General features: G+C 41.9%; 1 protein-coding gene across 1 annotated transcript; it reads right to left on the bottom strand.

The window, feature by feature from the left end:
• Positions 1-1,180: 1,180 nt before the first annotated feature.
• On the bottom strand, positions 1,181-22,513 carry LOC149438261 (nicotinamide N-methyltransferase-like). Its single transcript, XM_089660067.1, has 3 exons — positions 22,318-22,513; positions 7,841-8,048; positions 1,181-3,133 (listed from the first exon to the last, which is right to left on the bottom strand). Exons 1-3 carry the CDS (start codon positions 22,466-22,468, stop codon positions 2,713-2,715), a joined length of 780 nt encoding a protein of 259 aa, XP_089516193.1. The 5' UTR covers positions 22,469-22,513; the 3' UTR covers positions 1,181-2,712.
• Positions 22,514-23,649: the final 1,136 nt, after the last annotated feature.

The raw sequence follows: 23,649 nt of genomic DNA, 5'->3' as shown, positions 1-23,649 counted from the left end.
TGAGTAACAATTCTGTGTCCCTGAGTAACAATTCTGTGTCCCTTAGTAACAATTCTGTGTCCCTCAGTAACAATTCTGTGTCCCTCAGTAACAATTCTGTGTCCCTCAGTAACAATTCTGTGTCTGTCCCTGAGTAACAATTCTGTGTCCCTGAGTAACAATTCTGTGTCCCTCAGTAACAATTCTGTGTCCCTAAGTAACGGTTCTGTGTCCCTAAGTAACGGTTCTGTGTCCCTAAGTAACGGTTCTGTGTCCCTAAGTAACGATTCTGTGGCCCTAAGTAACGGTTCTGTGTCCCTAATTAACTATTCTGTGTCCCTAAGTAACGATTCTGTGGCCCTAAGTAATGGTTCTGTGTCCCTAAGTAACGGTTCTGTGGCCCTAAGTAACGGTTCTGTGTCCCTAAGTAACGATTCTGTGGCCCTAAGTAACGGTTCTGTGTCCCTAAGTAACGGATCTGTGTCCCTAAGTAACGGTTCTGTGTCCCTAAGTAACGATTCTGTTACACAGACAGGTCTGCCTCTCTTGAATGACTGTGTCTGTCCCTCTCTTGAATGACTGGAGGCTAATGGAGAATTCTAAAATGGTCGCAATTTATAGCTCGACCATTACACAGTGCTGGCTGGCTGGCTGCTGATTGGCTAATCCGATCACATGTCATGAATGAATGCATTATGGGTCAGCGCGCCTTGTCTGCGCGCCTTCCCAGAGATCCCCGCTCCGTCGCCGCACATGTCGCCGCCATTTTAGGAAAAATTTCAATTCGCGCATCCGAAGTCTGCTAATTTTCGGATTCGGCGCGAATCGAAATTTTCCTAATATTCGAAACGAATTCCACTTCGCCTAGTTCGATTCGCTCATCTCTAATGACAATAGTGAAGACCCGGGAAAATAATCTGGCTGCGCTGGAGACTACAAGGGGATTGGGCTCGGGGGAAGAAGTGGAGAGAGAGACACCAAGGCTGCTGAGTGGTATGGCTCTGGCACCCCCCCTTCAAGTGGCGCACAAAGCATATTCCATAGCTGCCATATCCTAGATACACCACTGTGAATGGAATTCACTTATAAACAATGTATCACGGTCATAATAAAACTATCATACATCTCACGGCCAGACTGGAGTCACTATTCAGTGATGTCTGGTATAGAACCATTACAAATAAATAATTTAGAATCAGAATATTTTGACTTTTGTCTATTTATTAGCTCAAAAAATCCAGCAATGTTGAACATGTTTAGAGGTCTTAGGATGCCTTCTTCGTCAGGGCTTCTGTACCTTTTGTTGCCTGCCAAGAAATGCTAGTTAAAAATAGCCACAGCTTGTCAGCGTGAAAAACATTTTTTTTAAGTGTTAGAAGCAGTCCTATGATTGGCTCTCGCTATGTCCACAGGACTTCCTCCACTCCGGGAACAGTACATAGGTAGTATGCTGAAATTTGTTTCTGAATTCCATTTGCTACCTAAGGACCTATTCACACTGGTGTTTTTCATATACTCTACAATGCTGGATCAAAGCGCATGATAATTCTAGTTACCATTGTAATCTACCGTATGAAGCTGTTTATATCAGTGTTAGAGGAAACTACTCTACGTTTTTGAAAACTTCAGCTTTCTGCATCTTTTGTGCATTTTTTGGTACAAATGCACTTTACAATATAGTCAAAGGCAACACATGAAAAACGCACTAAAAATTCAATATGCATTAGTGCACCTTTTAAATCACGTGTCAAATTTCAAAGGCAGAAAATGCACGTAAAATACATGTAACCCAAGCTTTGCTTGCATTATATTTTAATGCAACACATTAAAATTGCATTAAACAGATTATGCTTTTTGATTAAAATTCATGTGCTTTTCTAAAGCCAGCCATAGATGGATCGAATCTCAGCCGGTTCAGCAGGGACCAGCCAAGTTTCGATCCATCTATGGGCAGGCTGGTTGCACTGAAGTCAATTGATTGATTTTAGTACAACCAGCCTGTCAGATTTTTTTTCTCATGTGATTGCTGCAGGCAGCTATAGCCACCAGCAGTGGTCTTTGTGTTCTGTTGGTGGGGAAGGCTCCCAGCTGGCAAAATACAATAGCTCTAGGATCTGAGGGATTCCCCGTCAATACTGACTGTGTTGATGGGGGAATCAAGCTATTTTCTTTCCTTCCACCTGTCATGGAAGGAAAGAAAATTGCATAATCCATGGGCTCCTTAAAGGATAAGTTCACCTTTTACAACACGTTACATGTTACACCTGTATTCAGGGTATAACATGTAACATGCTTCTGTTGCAGCAGTCCCCCCATCCAATCTCCCATTGTGACAGTGAGCAGGATCCACACCTGCTGTCATATTTTTACAAATACGCGGCCCTGCGGGACCCCGCCCACCTGCCCGCAGCATTTACTCACGTGTTCTGTAAATGGGAGAACTTCAAGTATCAACAGCCTTTTTGGCTGTCGGCTTGTAGTTCCCAGTGAACTACTGGGGCACTGATGAGAGCTCTAGGTAGTTTGTTGATGCAGTCATTATGTAACTGAGAGTCTGCAGGAGCCTTGTATTGCATCGGCGATGTGCTGATCATGGGTGCAATGCTTTGCAGGCTCCTAGTAAAAAAAAATAATAAATGCATTTTTTACCTGCAAAAAAAATTGTATTTTTTTTTTTTTTTACAAAGCTGAACATATTCTTCAACACAGTGGTGTGAACACAGCCTAATGTGTCTATTCTTTACAAGCTATGCAGAACACAGTTGAGTCAAAATCACATAGATCACTCTCCGCCATTCTTTGGGAAACCTCCAAATGGCTGATGATAAACCCCTCATTACTGAGTATACTTCTCAAGTTGCTTTCATTATACTTGACAACATGGAACTTGTCTCCGCCAACCATATAGAAAGTGCCATTTAAAAATCCATAATACAACAAGTGTCCGCCAGGTTTTAGAAGCTTTGAGAATTTCCTGAAGTTTCTCACAAAATCTTCAAGGTCTTTGCTGATGGTTTCCAGAATAGAGGTGAGCACAAGGCAGTCAGCTTGTGGAAGCACCACTGGGCCGGTGAGATTTTCCTGGTCAAGATCAAATTTTACAACATGGGTAATGGCCTCCCTGAGTCCAATTTCTTTGTCCTCACCATGCACACTGAAAGGGAGAAGCACATCTCATGTCACATAAAAGATTCAGATATTCTGTGGGGCATTGAGTATATTAGGTCTGAGCAGGTGAAATGCTGCTAACATTTCTAAGCTGTAGATGGCTATTCATAGCGAGAATACATAAAACTGGAGAAAGGAAGAATGGAATGTTGCTATGTTGGGCATTTGGATTTTTTTTTTTTAAAACTAGAATAATTGAAGATTGAAATAAATAAACATATAAATAAATCAAACTCATTGAAAGTGGTTGTAAAGGCAGAAGGTTTTTCACTTTAATGCATTCTCTAAATTAACTAGTTGCAGAATATGTACTGCAGGTGGGCAGCAGCTACAGGCTAAGGGATGTATCTGTACGTTGCTTAGCATGGACGCATTGGTGCACCACCTCGGGCACGCAGCATGCCGCTTTCGTGACCGCTCTGTCCATAGGACACATTGGATTATGGATACCAGTACCCGGCTGCATTCAGCGGCCAGGAGATCATGTGATCTCTATGTAATCACTTGATCATAATGTCAACAAAACTGTTATGAACAAATTAATTCATAACAGCTGCGCCCCACAGCTATCACATGGTACCTGGGCCAGTCACAGCACAGCCAATCACAGATCACTAGTAATCACAGCTGTCATGAATGTAACCCATTCATGACAGTGCAAAGCATTGCTGTGACAGTGATCATCATTGTAACAGCAAATAAATGTCAAAAAAGTTTAAAAAAAGAAAAATGTTTTAAAAAATTAGTCTACATTTTTTTGTTCGTTTTTTTTTAAAATACTGTCACTAGTCAGTGTTCCTGATCACCGCCTTACCAATCATATGATGAAGCTGTATTGTGCTGGTGACAGTATTTTATTTCATTTCTTCATTTTCAGAAAATTTATGACAGAATATTACAACTTCAAAAAAATCTCCATGCCTTACTAAATACCTAGGACTGTCTACTTTCCAAACAAAGGTCATCCAGAGGGTATTTGTACTGTCCTGGCATTTTAAGGGCCTCAAGAAATGAAATCAGCCATCAATTCATCAGAATTAATCAATTTTCAAATATATTGTATATATCATAGTTTGTAGCCGCTATAACTATAACACAAACCAATTAATATACACTTATTGGAATTTTTTTTATCAAAGACATGTAGCAGAATACATTTTGGCCTAAGTTTATGAAGAAATTCTTTCTGATATGTTTTATAACAGAAAGTAGAAAATATCGGGGGGGTTATTAATTTTCAGTCTTTTTTCATTTCTATAATAAAAAACCCAGCGGTGATAACATACAACCAAAGGAAAGCTCTATTTGTGTGGAAAAAATGACATAAATTTCATTTGCATAGTGTGTTGCATGACTGAGCAATTGCCAGTTAAACTAGTGCAGTACCGAATAGCAAAAAATGGTCTGGTCATGAAGAGGGTAAAACCTTCCGCAGCTTAACATAAGAATCCTTCTGTGATCAGTTCTTCTCCCAGCCCCCTCTAAATTCTTACTTGAGCCTGATCTCGATCCAGCACTATGCTCTCTCCTCACTGGACATGGAGGCAGCAGTGGGAGCCATTGGCTCCTACTGCTGTAAATCAAATCCGGTGAGTAGAGTGCAGGGAGGGCTGAGCCGTGCTATATGTGTCAATAGATGCACACATTCTGGCTCGGGATTGAGCCCAGACAAGTATCACCATAGCAAGTGGCTTGCTATGGGGGCACTTGGAAGGGAGAAGGAACTAAGAGTGCCATGGGGCAGGTGGGGGATCCTGAAGAGGAGGATCAAGACTGCCCTGTGCTAAACTACTGCACAAAGCAGGTAGGTATGACATGTATATTATTTTTAAAAAATGTACCTTTACAATCAATCTTCATTTGAGTCACTAATTCCGATCACTATCTATATCTCTATCTTCATGCTCTCTCTTTTCCTTTTCTTCTCCTCTCCTTTACGCTCCTTTCCTCATCTGCTCTCCTGTCCTGTTTTAACTGGATGCACATCCCTTACTATGGGAGGCCACCTCTGTATTTTGTCAGGGAGTCTAGTATGCCCATAACTTGGGTTTCCTAAGTAGTATTTAAGGTCCCAGTGGGAATTGCTTAGGGTTGGTTGGTGAAATGGAGTGGGCTGTAAGTGTGTGAGGATCTCTTCTCTGGGTTGAAGAGAACAGTACCACTATGAACAGCAATCTTGTCTCCAATATCACCCAAACCGCCCTTTCCGCTCCTCCCACGACCTCTTACTCTCTAGCTCCCTTGTCTCCTTCTCCCATTCTCATCTACAGGACTTCTCCAGAGCCTCCCCCATCCTCTGGAACTCTTTACCCCAATCAGACTATCGCCTACTCTGCCCATTTTTTCACGATCTCTGAAAACTCTTCAGGAAGACTATCCTGCCTTCAGCTAATAATGGAAACTTTTATTCCTTCTACCAGTCCATCTCCCACAATTATTACCTTTTGTACCACCAGCCCCTTCCCAAAAGAGATGGGGAGTAAAAAAGGAAGGCTCTTGTGATTTGCCAGAGACACTGGACTCTGTATGATGCAAGATGTTGGTACTAAGGCTCTTCTTCTGATAACTATGCTTGCATAAACAATTCTATGCTGTTTACACTGTGGAAGAAAATTGTGCTTCACCTCTGTAGCACTACTCCCAATAGACCCACTGGTGATTGGGCCTATTTCCCCTTTACAGCACCAACAGCCTGGCACATGTTATTTTCCACACTCTTCCTCAGGCTCAGTGAAGTCTAGGGGTTTTTATGAGGGACCAATGAACTTGGATCAGGTTGGGAACATGGGATACCCCAAACTGTAGAAAACCGCAGAATTTTATACAAAATAGAGGACAGATAAGCTCCTGGCTGCACTGTACAGGTTGCAAGCTGTCTCGCACAGTCATAGGCTGCAAAGTCGTCCTGTAATTCTACTAGTAGTGGGAGTAGTAGTAGAAGTAGTACTAGTAGTAGCAGCAGTAGAAGTAGCACAAAGCATGCTTGTCTTGCACTGCACCTGGCTGCACTAAGTTCAGTCACTGACAAATGGTGTGCCATTGGTTGTCCGGCACTGCTTCCGGCTGCACCTGAATTGTGAGGTATTGTATTCCACAGTCACTTCTTTTGTAAGTATGGCTGGATTAAGTACTCACTCCCAAAACATGGTCCATCCCCAGTCTCAAAGATGGAGCTTCCACTCTCCAGAACTTCTGGCTCTTGACTCCACAAAGTCCCAGGCTGTCTCTCTCTCTAGTAGGGTCCCCAGGTAAACCTAGCTGGGACTTTGTGGTTGCAACAACTCCCAAGGCATCTTCTCCTTTTTTTTCCTCTCTGCCCCAAGGGCAGAGCCCCTAGCATACAGGTCACCTCCAGAGGGATGGACCATGGACTCTGCTCTCCACGCTACCAGGTCTCAGAGTATTTATGCGTTTCCCTCCCCCTACTGAGTATGCATCTTCAGAAATAGGCTGGAGATCCATAAATAGTCAGGCTGCTAGCCCTGCTCTACCTCCCACTATGTTCTTGAACACTCCAGAAGATGGGGGAAGCAACAGGCCAGCAGCCCGTAAGACACTGAACAGCTCCTAACACATTTAAACCCTTTTCTGCTGTCTACAGAGGCGCTAACTAAATTTACCTAACAACTATCAAACTAGGAGGGTGCTACACCTCTGTTTGCATTGCTATAAAGTAAGACAACCTTGCAGCACAAGCATCAATATCTCTCTATGTAAATAGCATAATGTTTAACTGCCTTCTGGTCTGCACATTACTGTTATTACACACTGCTGTTATTGGGAACTTTTACCAAATAAAAGAATCGGTGAGACAAAGAAGGTGGTATAGACTACTCTGATCTTTGCCAAGCTGGAGGCTCCAAATACTTCTGTAGGGAAAGGGCATGGGACACTATGTTTGCGCCCACTGTGATTGCCTTAAAGCAGAGCTCCACCCAAAAGGGGAAGTTCCGCTTTAAGACTTTGTCCCCCGCTCCCCATTAAGAATAGGCACCTTTTGGGGAGCTGGTACCCGAATGTGACAGGTACCCGCTCCCACTTTTGATGCAATCGCCTAAGGTGATTGGAAACGGAAGTTGTCCCCCCCCCCTTCCTGTAGTCTTCTGGGACACGTGACAGGTCCCAGAACACTACGAGACCATTTACAAACAGCAGTGCTACTCGCGCATGTGAATTGGGCACTCAGCTGTGAAGCTGCAAGTCCACACTGAAGATGCTAGCGCCGAGGAGAGAAGATGGCTGGTGAAACCAGCCATATTGAGGAAACAACTGGACCGAGGGACAGGTAAGTGTCTGTATTTTAAAAGCCATCAGCTACAGTTTTTGTAGCTGCTGACTTTTATTTATTTATTTTTATTCAACTGGAACTCTGCTTTAAGTATGGTGATATTTTATCCCTGGTTTTGGATGAGAGTAGTCCAGCTGGACTTGTAGAGATGCAGACTAAGTGGTCCTGGGGTTTGAGCTACCCACATGGACCAGAATAAATAGGAGAGTCCTGAGTTTTGGGAATTATTTCAGATAGCCCAGAAATATATTTTCAGGGCTATCTGAAATACGAACTAAAATTTCAGGTTTTAAGAAACAAAATACAAAAACATTCAAAAAATGATACCTGGTCCTCCTTCCAACACTGTTGAAACATTATGCCAGGCATTCAACCTAACTGACAAAAAGCTGGCAGATACTTTACCTGTTTTCTGCCATCTCTGTACCAACCGTATAGGTATGTGACCAATCAAATGCTCCGGTTCGTTTACCCGTCCATTTTTTCACTTCTACAATACAGTGGTCAGTAGGCTTGAGAAGGATGATATCTTTGAAACATCCCTGGGCCGAATAGAGATGGTGAATGATGGGACCAATGCTGATGTCAATCAACACATCTCCTTTAAAGTCACCTGCAGCAAAAAAAAAAAAAAAAAAAACCTTCAAGGAGAGCTGTGTTATAGTCTCCACACACATGCAATTTGAATTCAAGACAGTTACAGCACAACTATGTTCCATCAGAATATGTGCAATTCCGGCATGCATGACACACTCTGCTGCCTAACTGTACATTAAAGTGGTTCTAAAGTCAAGAGGTGTTTTACCTTAATGCATTCTATACATTAAGGTAAACAACTCCACACTACTTGTCTATCCCCTTTCCACCCCTAAATACTCACCTGAGACCTCTCTCCATCCAGTGCTGTGCTCATCTGCAGCAAAGCTGCTCTCTCTACCTGGATTCACAGGCTACATTGTTGACATCAAACAGGTCCTCACGTATTAATAAGATTACCAAAAATAAAACAGATAACAAAATCATAACCAAAATTTTAAAACAAGTTAACAGGCGCCCTTAAAGAGCTTGAATAGTAATTCAGCCCGAACAGAGTACCAGGCAACTGAGTATGTAAAAGGGACTGCAGAGTCCCAAACTCAGTCTGGTAAAAAGGGAGCAGATTAACAAATGGTATGGATTAAAGAAAAACCATAGCATAAGATACAATTTGACCAAAAAAGAAAATAAAAAGAACAAAAAATCATTGTTGTCACGCTCCACTGATCACCTTGTACAAAAACAACTGAGTGAGGGAGTATAATGTTGGCATTGGAGGACATAGCCATCCTATGTCAGTATTATATAAGGCTGTGCATGAACAGGAACCATGGTATTCAGTTTTATAAGATAATGGGCCACCTAGTAGGCATGTGACTGAGGAGGCCTAGAAAAAAATTCTGAAAGAGTGACAATTTTTTAAATGTTGGATGCCAAGACCAAGAGTCTTGAGACCAAGAGCCAGAAAACTGATCACCAGTTGAATATCAGCAAATCAAGCAGGTTCTGCCCTGCCCACCTCATAGCAAACCCTCTTGAGATTTCGGTGTGGAGAGGGTGTATTTCAAATAGGTGAAGGTTTAGGAGTGGACAGGGGTCTGGAAAGAGCTTCTGGATTCAAGAATCCTAGTTTCTCCAGGATATCTTGCATAACATTGGAATCAATATAGGTGGAGCCATTATGCAGAACAATAAGCTTGAAGGGAAACCCCCAGTAGTATCTAATTCTGTCTGCTGCTAAGGCAGAGGTAATCTTTTTCATATTTCTACATCTCCCAAGTGCAGGAGGAGAGATGTCAGGGAAATTTTGAAGAGAGACCCCATCTTGCATGATATTTTGTGAATTCCTAGAAGCTCTAAGGATCTCTTCTTTGGTAAGGAAGTCCCTCATACACAGAACAATCTCTGGGTGGGTTATCTGGGGGTGGTTTTGCTCATCAGGGTCTAGGGATCTGGTCACAAATAAAGGACGGTGTATCATTTTCAGACAGTAAAGATTTAAAAAGCCTCATGACATACAGTCAGGTCCATAAATATTGGGACATCAACACAATTCTACCATTTTTGGCTCTATACACCACCACAATGGATTTGAAATGAAACGAACAAGATGTGCTTTAACTGCAGACTGTCAGCTTTAATTTGAGGGTATTTACATCCAAATCAGGTGAACGGTGTAGGAATTACAACAGTTTGCATATGTGCCTCCCACTTGTTAAGGGACCAAAAGTAATGGGACAATTGGCTTCTCAGCTGTTCCATAGCCAGGTGTGTGTTATTCCCTCATTATCCCAATTACAATGAGCAGATAAAAGGTCCAGAGTTCATTTCAAGTGTGCTATTTGCATTTGGAATCTGTTGCTGTCAACTCTCAAGATGAGATCCAAAGAGCTGTCACTATCAGTAAAGCAAGCCATCATTAGGCTGAAAAAACAAAACAAACCCATCAGAGAGATAGCAAAAACATTAGGCGTGGCCAAAACAACTGTTTGGAACATTCTTAAAAAGAAGGAATGCACCGGTGAGCTCAGCAACACCAAAAGACCCGGAAGACCAATGGAAAACAACTGTGGTGGATGACCGAAGAATTCTTTCCCTGGTGAAGAAAACACCCTTCACAACAGTTGGCCAGATCAAGAACACTCTCCAGGAGGTAAGTGTATGTGTGTCAAAGTCAACAATCAAGAGAAGACTTCACCAGAGTGAATACAGAAGGTTCACCACAAGATGTAAACCATTGGTGAGCCTCAAAAACAGGAAGGCCAGATTAGAGTTTGCCAAACGACATGTAAAAAAGCCTTCACAGTTCTGGAACAACATCCTATGGACAGATGAGACCAACATCAACTTGTACCAGAGTGATGGGAAGAGAAGAGTATGGAGAAGGAAAGGAACTGCTCATGATCCTAAGCATACCACCTCATCAGTGAAGCATGGTGGTGGTAGTGTCATGGCGTGGGCATGTATGGCTGCCAATGGAACTGGTTCTCTTGTATTTATTGATGATGTGACTGCTAACAAAAGCAGCCGGATGAATTCTGAAGTGTTTCGGGAATATTATCTGCTCATATTCAGCCAAATGCTTCACAACTCATTGAACGTCGCTTCACAGTGCAGATGGACAATGACCCAAAGCAGACTGTAAAAGCAACCAAAGAGTTTTTTAAGGGAAAGAAGTGGAATGTTCTGCAATGGCCAAGTCAATCACCTGACCTGAATCCGATTGAGCATGCATTTCAGTTGCTGAAGACAAAACTGAAGGGAAAATGCCCCAAGAACAAGCAGGAACTGAAGACAGTTGCAGTAGAGGCCTAGCAGAGCATCACCAGGGATGAAACCCAGCATCTGGTGATGTCTATGCGTAAAAGACTTCAGGCTGTAATTGACTGCAAAGGATTTGCAACCAAGTATTAAAAAGTGAAAGTTTGATTCATGATTACTATTCTGTCCCATTACTTTTGGTCCCTTAACAAGTGGGAGGCACATATGCAAACTGTTGTAATTCCTACACCGTTCACCTGATTTGGATGTAAATACCCTCAAATTAAAGCTGACAGTCTGCAGTTAAAGTATATCTTGTTCATTTTATTTCAAATCCATTGTAGTAGTGTATAGAGCCAAAAATGTTACAATTGTGTCCATTAGAGATGAGCGAAGAAATGAAAAATTCGATTCGGCTGATTCGGCGAATTCCAGTGTGAAATTCGATTCGATGCGAATTTCTCCGCTACGAAGATGACTTATTTAAAGGGTTTCTAGGCTTCAGAGAGCCTTTAAATTAGTGCAGAACACTGTACCTTTAATTTAAATGCCCTTGGAGATGAGGAAGGAGAAGGAGAAGGAGAAGGATGAGAAGAAGGAGAAGGAGAAGGATGAGAAGAAGGAGAAGGAGAAGGGTGAGAAGAAGGAGAAGGATGAGAAGAAGGAGAAGGATGAGAAGAAGGAGAAGGAGAAGGATGAGAAGAAGGAGAAGGAGAAGGATGAGAAGAAGGAGAAGGAGAAGGATGAGAAGAAGGAGAAGGATGAGAAGAAGGAGAAGGATGAGAAGGAGAAGGATGAGAAGGAGAAGGATGAGAAGAAGAAGGCTGAGAATAAGGAGAAGGATGAGAAGAAGGAGAAGGAGAAGGATGAGAAGAAGGAGAAGGATGAGAAGAAGGAGAAGGAGAAGGATGAGAAGAAAGAGAAGGATGAGAAGGAGAAGGATGAGAAGAAGAAGGATGAGAAGAAGAAGGATGAGAAGAAGGAAAAGGATGAGAAGAAGAAGGATGAGAAGAAGGAGAAGGATGAGAAGAAGGAGAATGATGAGAAGAAGGAGAAGGATGATAAGAAGGACAAGGAAGAGAAGAAGGAGAAGGAGAAGGATGAGAAGAAGGAGAAGGATGAGAAGAAGGAGAAGGATGAGAAGAAGGAGAAGGATGAGAAGAAGGAGAAGGATGAGAAGAAGGAGAAGGAGAAGGATGAGAAGAAGGAGAAGGATGAGAAGAAGAAGGATGAGAAGAAGGATGAGAAGAAGGAGGAGAAGGATGAGAAGAAGAAGGATGAGAAGAAGGAGAAGGATGAGAAGAAGGAGAAGGAAGAGAAGAAGGAGAAGGAGAAGGATGAGAAGGAGAAGGATGAGAAGAAGGAGAAGGATGAGAAGAAGGAGAAGGAGAAGGATGAGAAGAAGGAGAAGGATGAGAAGAAGAAGGATGAGAAGAAGGATGAGAAGGATGAGAAGAAGGAGAAGGATGAGAAGAAGGAGAATGATGAGAAGAAGGAGAAGAAGGAGAAGGATGAGAAGAAGGAGAAGGATGAGAAGAAGGAGAAGGATGAGAAGAAGGAGAAGGATGAGAAGAAGGAGAAGGAGAAGGATGAGAAGAAAAAGGATGAGGAGAAGGAGAAGGATGAGAAGAAGGAGAAGGAGAAGGATGAGAAGAAGGAGAAGGATGAGAAGAAGGAGAAGGATGAGAAGAAGGAGAAGGAGAAGGATGAGAAGAAGGAGAAGGAGAAGGATGAGAAGAAGGAGAAGGAGAAGGATGAGAAGAAGGAGAAGGATGAGAAGAAGGAGAAGGATGAGAAGGAGAAGGATGAGAAGGAGAAGGATGAGAAGAAGAAGGCTGAGAATAAGGAGAAGGATGAGAAGAAGGAGAAGGATGAGAAGAAGGAGAAGGATGAGAAGAAGGAGAAGGAGAAGGATGAGAAGAAAGAGAAGGATGAGAAGGAGAAGGATGAGAAGAAGAAGGATGAGAAGAAGAAGGATGAGAAGAAGGAAAAGGATGAGAAGAAGAAGGATGAGAAGAAGGAGAAGGATGAGAAGAAGGAGAATGATGAGAAGAAGGAGAAGGATGATAAGAAGGAGAAGGAAGAGAAGAAGGAGAAGGAGAAGGATGAGAAGAAGGAGAAGGATGAGAAGAAGGAGAAGGATGAGAAGAAGGAGAAGGATGAGAAGAAGGAGAAGGATGAGAAGAAGGAGAAGGAGAAGGATGAGAAGAAAAAGGATGAGGAGAAGAAGGAGAAGGATGAGAAGAAGGAGAAGGAGAAGGATGAGAAGAAGGAGAAGGATGAGAAGAAGGAGAAGGATGAGAAGAAGGAGAAGGAGAAGGATGAGAAGAAGGAGAAGGAGAAGGATGAGAAGAAGGAGAAGGAGAAGGATGAGAAGAAGGAGAAGGATGAGAAGAAGGAGAAGGATGAGAAGGAGAAGGATGAGAAGGAGAAGGATGAGAAGAAGAAGGCTGAGAATAAGGAGAAGGATGAGAAGAAGGAGAAGGAGAAGGATGAGAAGAAGGAGAAGGATGAGAAGAAGGAGAAGGAGAAGGATGAGAAGAAAGAGAAGGATGAGAAGGAGAAGGATGAGAAGAAGAAGGATGAGAAGAAGAAGGATGAGAAGAAGGAAAAGGATGAGAAGAAGAAGGATGAGAAGAAGGAGAAGGATGAGAAGAAGGAGAATGATGAGAAGAAGGAGAAGGATGATAAGAAGGAGAAGGAAGAGAAGAAGGAGAAGGAGAAGGATGAGAAGAAGGAGAAGGATGAGAAGAAGGAGAAGGATGAGAAGAAGGAGAAGGATGAGAAGAAGGAGAAGGATGAGAAGAAGGAGAAGGAGAAGGATGAGAAGAAGGAGAAGGATGAGAAGAAGAAGGATGAGAAGAAGGATGAGAAGAAGGAGGAGAAGGATGAGAAGAAGAAGGATGAGAAGAAGGAGAAGGATGAGAAGAAGGAGAAGGAAGAGAAGAAGGAGAAGGAGAAGGATGAGAAGGAGAAGGATGAGAAGAAGGAGAAGGATGAGAAGAAGGAGAAGGATGAGAAGAAGGAGAAGGAGAAGGATGAGAAGAAGGAGAAGGATGAGAAGAAGAAGGATGAGAAGAAGGATGAGAAGGATGAGAAGAAGGAGAAGGATGAGAAGAAGGAGAATGATGAGAAGAAGGAGAAGAAGGAGAAGGATGAGAAGAAGGAGAAGGATGAGAAGGAGAAGGATGAGAAGAAGAAGGCTGAGAATAAGGAGAAGGATGAGAAGAAGGAGAAGGAGAAGGATGAGAAGAAGGAGAAGGATGAGAAGAAGGAGAAGGAGAAGGATGAGAAGAAAGAGAAGGATGAGAAGGAGAAGGATGAGAAGAAGAAGGATGAGAAGAAGAAGGATGAGAAGAAGGAAAAGGATGAGAAGAAGAAGGATGAGAAGAAGGAGAAGGATGAGAAGAAGGAGAATGATGAGAAGAAGGAGAAGGATGATAAGAAGGACAAGGAAGAGAAGAAGGAGAAGGAGAAGGATGAGAAGAAGGAGAAGGATGAGAAGAAGGAGAAGGATGAGAAGAAGGAGAAGGATGAGAAGAAGGAGAAGGATGAGAAGAAGGAGAAGGAGAAGGATGAGAAGAAGGAGAAGGATGAGAAGAAGAAGGATGAGAAGAAGGATGAGAAGAAGGAGGAGAAGGATGAGAAGAAGAAGGATGAGAAGAAGGAGAAGGATGAGAAGAAGGAGAAGGAAGAGAAGAAGGAGAAGGAGAAGGATGAGAAGGAGAAGGATGAGAAGAAGGAGAAGGATGAGAAGAAGGAGAAGGAGAAGGATGAGAAGAAGGAGAAGGATGAGAAGAAGAAGGATGAGAAGAAGGATGAGAAGGATGAGAAGAAGGAGAAGGATGAGAAGAAGGAGAATGATGAGAAGAAGGAGAAGAAGGAGAAGGATGAGAAGAAGGAGAAGGATGAGAAGAAGGAGAAGGATGAGAAGAAGGAGAAGGATGAGAAGAAGGAGAAGGAGAAGGATGAGAAGAAAAAGGATGAGGAGAAGGAGAAGGATGAGAAGAAGGAGAAGGAGAAGGATGAGAAGAAGGAGAAGGATGAGAAGAAGGAGAAGGATGAGAAGAAGGAGAAGGAGAAGGATGAGAAGAAGGAGAAGGAGAAGGATGAGAAGAAGGAGAAGGAGAAGGATGAGAAGAAGGAGAAGGATGAGAAGAAGGAGAAGGATGAGAAGGAGAAGGATGAGAAGGAGAAGGATGAGAAGAAGAAGGCTGAGAATAAGGAGAAGGATGAGAAGAAGGAGAAGGATGAGAAGAAGGAGAAGGATGAGAAGAAGGAGAAGGAGAAGGATGAGAAGAAAGAGAAGGATGAGAAGGAGAAGGATGAGAAGAAGAAGGATGAGAAGAAGAAGGATGAGAAGAAGGAAAAGGAGAGAAGAAGAAGGATGAGAAGAAGGAGAAGGATGAGAAGAAGGAGAATGATGAGAAGAAGGAGAAGGATGATAAGAAGGAGAAGGAAGAGAAGAAGGAGAAGGAGAAGGATGAGAAGAAGGAGAAGGATGAGAAGAAGGAGAAGGATGAGAAGAAGGAGAAGGATGAGAAGAAGGAGAAGGAGAAGGATGAGAAGAAAAAGGATGAGGAGAAGGAGAAGGATGAGAAGAAGGAGAAGGAGAAGGATGAGAAGAAGGAGAAGGATGAGAAGAAGGAGAAGGATGAGAAGAAGGAGAAGGAGAAGGATGAGAAGAAGGAGAAGGAGAAGGATGAGAAGAAGGAGAAGGAGAAGGATGAGAAGAAGGAGAAGGATGAGAAGAAGGAGAAGGATGAGAAGGAGAAGGATGAGAAGGAGAAGGATGAGAAGAAGAAGGCTGAGAATAAGGAGAAGGATGAGAAGAAGGAGAAGGAGAAGGATGAGAAGAAGGAGAAGGATGAGAAGAAGGAGAAGGAGAAGGATGAGAAGAAAGAGAAGGATGAGAAGGAGAAGGATGAGAAGAAGAAGGATGAGAAGAAGAAGGATGAGAAGAAGGAAAAGGATGAGAAGAAGAAGGATGAGAAGAAGGAGAAGGATGAGAAGAAGGAGAATGATGAGAAGAAGGAGAAGGATGATAAGAAGGAGAAGGAAGAGAAGAAGGAGAAGGAGAAGGATGAGAAGAAGGAGAAGGATGAGAAGAAGGAGAAGGATGAGAAGAAGGAGAAGGATGAGAAGAAGGAGAAGGATGAGAAGAAGGAGAAGGAGAAGGATGAGAAGAAGGAGAAGGATGAGAAGAAGAAGGATGAGAAGAAGGATGAGAAGAAGGAGGAGAAGGATGAGAAGAAGAAGGATGAGAAGAAGGAGAAGGATGAGAAGAAGGAGAAGGAAGAGAAGAAGGAGAAGGAGAAGGATGAGAAGGAGAAGGATGAGAAGAAGGAGAAGGATGAGAAGAAGGAGAAGGATGAGAAGAAGGAGAAGGAGAAGGATGAGAAGAAGGAGAAGGATGAGAAGAAGAAGGATGAGAAGAAGGATGAGAAGGATGAGAAGAAGGAGAAGGATGAGAAGAAGGAGAATGATGAGAAGAAGGAGAAGAAGGAGAAGGATGAGAAGAAGGAGAAGGATGAGAAGAAGGAGAAGGATGAGAAGAAGGAGAAGGATGAGAAGAAGGAGAAGGAGAAGGATGAGAAGAAAAAGGATGAGGAGAAGGAGAAGGATGAGAAGAAGGAGAAGGATGAGAAGGAGAAGGAGAAGGATGAGAAGAAGGAGAAGGAGAAGGATGAGAAGAAGGAGAAGGATGAGAAGAAGGAGAAGGATGAGAAGGAGAAGGAGAAGGATGAGAAGGAGAAGGATGAGAAGAAGGAGAAGGAGAAGGATGAGAAGAAGGAGAAGGAGAAGGATGAGAAGAAGGAGAAGGATGAGAAGAAGGATGAGCAGAAGGAGAAGGATGAGAAGAAGGAGAAGGATGAGAAGAAGGAGAAGGATGAGAAGAAGGATGAGAAGAAGGATGAGAAGAAGGAGAAGGATGAGAAGAAGGACAGTTCTGTGACAGTTTCTGTCTATTTCTGACAGTTCTGGGACATTCACTCCATACAGCGGTTTCAACCGCTGTATGGAGGGAATGTCATAGAACTGTCAGAAATAGACTATTAATGACAGTTCTGGGACTGTCCTTCCATGCAGCGGTTGAAACATTGTATGTATTTGTTTCCATAAATGGATCCATTTATGGAAACAAATACATACAATGTTTCAACCGCTGCATGGAAGGACAGTCCCAGAACTGTCATTAATAGTCTATTTCTGACAGTTCCATGACATTCCCTCCATACAGCGGTTAAAACAGCTGTATGCAGTGAATGTCCCAGAACTGTCATAAATAGTCTATTTCTGATAGATCTGGGACATTCACTCCATACAGCTGTTTTAACCGCTGTATGGAGGGAATGTCATGGAACTGTCAGAAATAGACTATTAATGACAGTTCTGGGACTGTCCTTCCATGCAGCGGTTGAAACATTGTATGTATTTGTTTCCATAAATGGATCCATTTATGGAAACAAATACATACAATGTTTCAACCGCTGCATTGAAGGACAGTCCCAGAACTGTCATTAATAGTCTATTTCTGACAGTTCCATGACATTCCCTCCATACAGCGGTTAAAACAGCTGTATGCAGTGAATGTCCCAGAACTGTCATAAATAGTCTATTTCTGATAGATCTGGGACATTCACTCCATACAGCTGTTTTAACCGCTGTATGGAGGGAATGTCATGGAACTGTCAGAAATAGACTATTAATGACAGTTGTGGGACTGTCCTTCCATACAGCGGTTGAAACATTGTATGTATTTGTTTCCATAAATGGATCCATTTATGGAAACAAATACATACAATGTTTCAACCGCTGCATTGAAGGACAGTCCCAGAACTGTCATTAATAGTCTATTTCTGACAGTTCCATGACATTCCCTCCATACAGCGGTTAAAACAGCTGTATGCAGTGAATGTCCCAGAACTGTCATAAATAGTCTATTTCTGATAGATCTGGGACATTCACTCCATACAGCTGTTTTAACCGCTGTATGGAGGGAATGTCATGGAACTGTCAGAAATAGACTATTAATGACAGTTCTGGGACTGTCCTTCCATGCAGCGGTTGAAACATTGTATGTATTTGTTTCCATAAATGGATCCATTTATGGAAACAAATACATACAATGTTTCAACCGCTGCATTGAAGGACAGTCCCAGAACTGTCATTAATAGTCTATTTCTGACAGTTCCATGACATTCCCTCCATACAGCGGTTAAAACAGCTGTATGCAGTGAATGTCCCAGAACTGTCATAAATAGTCTATTTCTGATAGATCTGGGACATTCACTCCATACAGCTGTTTTAACCGCTGTATGGAGGGAATGTCATGGAACTGTCAGAAATAGACTATTAATGACAGTTCTGGGACTGTCCTTCCATGCAGCGGTTGAAACATTGTATGTATTTGTTTCCATAAATGGATCCATTTATGGAAACAAATACATACAATGTTTCAACCGCTGCATTGAAGGACAGTCCCAGAACTGTCATTAATAGTCTATTTCTGACAGTTCCATGACATTCCCTCCATACAGCGGTTAAAACAGCTGTATGCAGTGAATGTCCCAGAACTGTCATAAATAGTCTATTTCTGATAGATCTGGGACATTCACTCCATACAGCTGTTTTAACCGCTGTATGGAGGGAATGTCATGGAACTGTCAGAAATAGACTATTAATGACAGTTGTGGGACTGTCCTTCCATACAGCGGTTGAAACATTGTATGTATTTGTTTCCATAAATGGATCCATTTATGGAAACAAATACATACAATGTTTCAACCGCTGCATGGAAGGACAGTCCCAGAACTGTCATTAATAGTCTATTTCTGACAGTTCCATGACATTCCCTCCATACAGCGGTTAAAACAGCTGTATGCAGTGAATGTCCCAGAACTGTCATAAATAGTCTATTTCTGATAGATCTGGGACATTCACTCCATACAGCTGTTTTAACCGCTGTATGGAGGGAATGTCATGGAACTGTCAGAAATAGACTATTAATGACAGTTCTGGGACTGTCCTTCCATGCAGCGGTTGAAACATTGTATGTATTTGTTTCCATAAATGGATCCATTTATGGAAACAAATACATACAATGTTTCAACCGCTGCATTGAAGGACAGTCCCAGAACTGTCATTAATAGTCTATTTCTGACAGTTCCATGACATTCCCTCCATACAGCGGTTAAAACAGCTGTATGCAGTGAATGTCCCAGAACTGTCATAAATAGTCTATTTCTGATAGATCTGGGACATTCACTCCATACAGCTGTTTTAACCGCTGTATGGAGGGAATGTCATGGAACTGTCAGAAATAGACTATTAATGACAGTTGTGGGACTGTCCTTCCATACAGCGGTTGAAACATTGTATGTATTTGTTTCCATAAATGGATCCATTTATGGAAACAAATACATACAATGTTTCAACCGCTGCATTGAAGGACAGTCCCAGAACTGTCATTAATAGTCTATTTCTGACAGTTCCATGACATTCCCTCCATACAGCGGTTAAAACAGCTGTATGCAGTGAATGTCCCAGAACTGTCATAAATAGTCTATTTCTGACAGTTCTGGGACATTCACTCCATACAGCGGTTTCCGGCAAAAAGTGTATGTGCAGAGTTCCTCTATTCTGCAGATACACTTAGAGGAGCTCTGCAGATACACTTAGAGGAGCTCTGCACATACACTTTTTTCCGGTTTGGAATTATTCTTATTTTCATCCTACATCTTCTTCTTCTTCTTCATCCTCATCCTCATCCTCTTCTTCTTCTGAGGATGAGGATGAAGAAGAAGAAGAAGAAGAAGAAGAAGTAGGATGAAAATAAGATTAATTCCAAGCCGGCAAAAAGTGTATGTGCAGAGCTCCTCTAAGTGTATCTGCAGAGCTCCTCTAAGTGTATCTGCAGAATAGAGGAACTCTGCACATACACTTTTTGCCGGCTTGGAATTATTCTTCTTTTCATCCTACTTCTTCTTCTTCTTCTTCTTCATCCTCATCCTCAGAAGAAGAGGATGAGGATGAGGATGAGGATGAGGAAGAAGAAGAAGAATGAAAAGAAGAATAATTCCAAGCCGGCAAAAAGTGTATGTGCAGAGTTCCTCTATTTCTGACAGTTCTCTCACAGCTTCTTCACATGTACAGCGGTTGAAATATCTGTATCCTAAATGGAAACTAATAGATACAAATTGTATCTATTAGTTTCCATTTAGGATACAGATGTTTCAACCGCTGTACATGTGAAGAAGCTGTGAGAGAACTGTCAGAAATAGAGGAACTCTGCACATACACTTTTTGCCGGCTTGGAATTATTCTTCTTTTCATCCTACTTCTTCTTCTTCTTCTTCTTCTTCTTCTTCATCCTCATCCTCATCCTCTTCTTCTGAGGATGAAGAAGAAGAAGAAGTAGGATGAAAAGAAGAATAATTCCAAGCCGGCAAAAAGTGTATGTGCAGAGTTCCTCTATTTCTGACAGTTCTCTCACAACTTCTTCACATGTACAGTGGTTGAAACATCTGTATCCTAAATGTAAACTAATAGATACAATGTTTCAACCGCTAAACATGTGTTCCTTCTGTCAGAGAACTGTCAGAAATAGCGGAGCTCACTGCAGGGACACTTTTGCCGGCTGATCGGGAAATGTTCGATTCGCGCACCCGAAGTAGGCAAAATTTCGGTTTCGACACGAATCGAATATTTCCTGAAATTCGACTCGAATTCCGGTTCGCCTAGTTCGATTCGCTCATCTCTAGTGTCCATGTCCCAATATTTATGGACCTGACTGTAAGTAGATACCTCAGAACAGATTGTGGAACTCCCCTAATGTTTAGGTTGTTCCTCCAATTTCTGTTATCTAAGTCCTCAGCCTGGGATTTCAGCTGTGTGAAAGCATCAGCCAAAGCTTCTTGTTCATCTGTTAAGCTCACTGTAGGCGATAGAAAGTTCATCACGCTTAGTTTCCATAATGTCACTGCATAAGCATAGTGCAGCTATCTCCTGTGTCAGGCTGCTGGCAGTTTTGTATAACTCAGATTAAAATTTAGACTCCAGTTTAGTGTACATAGTCTTCAAGCTGCTGTCTAGATCTTCTTTAATAAGAGGAACGTACTCACTGCAGATCCTCAAAAGAAGTAGGCTGCTGCACAGGAGAAAAGAGTGATGTGGCTGAAGAAGACTGTGAGCCAGTGCCATCTTGAGCAAAGCTCAAGAGCTCTGTTTCTCAGGAGGTAATAGGTAAGAGATTTCTGGGCCCCTCGTCGGTGCTTTTTCCTGGATGCTGGCATGCACATAGTGTTCACATAGTGGGTGAGTGTAGAAAATCCAGTTAAAAGCAATCTTTAGCCCCTGAAAGGTGGCAAAATGCCTGAGTTTGCCTGGAGGTGATTGTTCTTTTTTTTTTTAGGTGCTCAAAAGTTAAACCACCTGCCAGTTTCTTTTTTTTTTTCATAATGCTAAGGTCATGACTCTGTACTCCTTCTGTGCCCATAATGAGGGGCTCCCACATCCTGCACTGAATTTCCAGGTATGCACACCTACAGTTCTCCATTTGTAGACAGTCTGTCTTACCGTGGGCACATGAACATCAAGGCTTTTGGAGATACTTTTGTAACCCTTTCCAGCTTCATGCAAGTCAACAGTTCTTGATCGTAGGTCTTCTGAGAGCTCTTTTCTGCGAGGCATGGTTCACATCAGACAGTGCTTCTTGAAACCAGTAAACCCAAAACAGGTGTGTGTTTTTTAAGGGCAGGACAGCTGTCAGCAACACATCCAATATCATCACACTGATTGGAGTCAAGGTTGGCTCACTCCTGGCTCCAATTAGCTCTGGGAGAAGTCATTAAGCTAGGGCCTCACATACTTTTTCCTCCCTGCACTGTGAATGTTTACATGTTATGTGCAATTAAACCATGGCAACATCTAATGTTTGTGTAGTATTATGTTCAGCTGACTGTGTTCTTCTATTGTTGTGACTTAGATGACGTTCAGAGCACATTTTATGCCCAATTCATGCAAAACTCCACGTAATCCCAAGGGGTTCACATACTTTTTCTTGCAACTGTAGTGTGTCCATTATGAAGATCTCCCATACTCCATGCTGGATTTAAAGTATAAATTGTTTTATGTTATGTAAAATGTAATAAGAGGACCTTAAACATACAAAAGTGGTCAGGAACAGCCAATACTTCCAGGAGGACATACTGTAACTATGCTGGGAGTTTATGCAGGGTGATCAAATTGTTGGTGTTTCCAACAAATGTAAGTGGCTGGGTTTATTGGCCTTTTAAAACATTTGAAAACAGCCTCATTATGCATAATCTTGTGCTCCAATAGCAAGGTAAAATATCCATGGATTTTCCTAAAATGTGAATCAACAGCAATTCTGCTTTGTCTGTACCTGGTTTGTCTAAATAAATGATTTGTTCATCCTCTGTTCATTCTTTACTTGAAAAAGATCATTGTGCAAATCAATAGTTCATGCTGCATTTTTCCAAATATATACAGTACAGTACATCCTGAACTTTTTAGCAGTCTTTAAAAAATAATTTATTAATTCAAAATTAAATTTTACCTACCTGTGGAAAATGCATAGTGAAACTTCTCCATAAGATTTGTCAGACACTCATAAGTTAAGGTCCTTTCCGGTTTATTAGAACAGTACGTGTCAAGGAATGTTCGGGAATGGAAGCCGTGTACATTGTAGAGCTTATGAAAGTCGGGCTCCATCCTGTAATATTGTTATCTCCACTCTAGCAAATCTCAAATGTTTTTCTTATCTTCTGATGTGACCAATATTTACATTTTTAAATATGTTAATGATTTAATTAGAATGTCACCAAATAATATTACATTGGGACTCAAATCATGCTTTGTCAGCTGAGATTCTGGTGACTACATTGTGTCAATTCATAACACAGGTCTGCAAATAATTTTTTTCAAGAGCTGTTTTGGTTATTCCACGTAATCTTTATGTTTTTTGATGCGCTGAATCCGAAAATGACCTCCATTTTGTCATAGGACATCATGTTTCCTGACAATTTAGGTAACTATGTTAAATAAGGCAATACCTCAAAATAAATGGAAATAGACTTATAAAATTAAAGTTTTATTACAATTTTTTCATGAAAATCCTTTTTTGAACTGAAATGAGCTCACCTACACACACTAAACTCGATTCTTCTTCCCTGTGAGGCTCCTCTTGGTGCATTTACGCTTGTGAGTAGCATCTGGAATGTCTCTCTGAAGCATCCAACAGTAGTCTGCCATCATTGTAATGCTCCATTTTCCCTGGTATCTCCTTTCCATCTCTTTAATGTCTTGGTGGAATCGTTTACCTTGTTCCTCACACACAGCTCCCAAATTTTCAGGAAAGTAGTCAAGGTGGGACTGGAGGAAATGCACTTTCAAACTCATCAGGCAACCTAAAGCTTGAAATGCTTTCAGCATTCGTCCGACGATCTTTTTGTAGGGAGGATCTTTGTTATTGCCTAAAAATTTCTGTACGACTTCTTTAAATGCAATCCAACCTTCTTTTTGAGGATCCGTCATAGTATTGACAAACTCTTGATCAACTATAAGCCTTCTAATGTCTGGTCCGACAAACACACCTTCCTTCAATTTTGCCTCGACAGGCCTAGAAACTTGGTGACCAAGTATTTGAAGCATTCTCCATCTCTTGGAAGTGATTTTACGCATTGCTTCATCAATCTCAATTTTATGTGGAGAGGTGGTAGAAGAACTTTATGGGAAGGTACCAAAGTTTCTCGGAGTTTTTTCACCAACTGTTAGCACCCTCGGCTGCCAACTCTTCTTGGTCCAGTGATTTTGTCGGTCTCGACTGTCCCAAAGACACAGAAAACAAGGGTATTTGGTATCCCACCCACTGGATTCTTCAGAAAAGATTAACC

Source organism: Staurois parvus, unplaced genomic scaffold (genome assembly GCF_062004578.1).
Source record: "Staurois parvus isolate SC_StPar_1 unplaced genomic scaffold, SC_StPar_1.0 ptg001200l, whole genome shotgun sequence".
NCBI lineage: Eukaryota > Metazoa > Chordata > Amphibia > Anura > Ranidae > Staurois > Staurois parvus.
The sequence above is the reverse complement of the archived record's forward strand: the minus strand, read 5'-3'. Positions and strand labels throughout refer to the sequence as shown.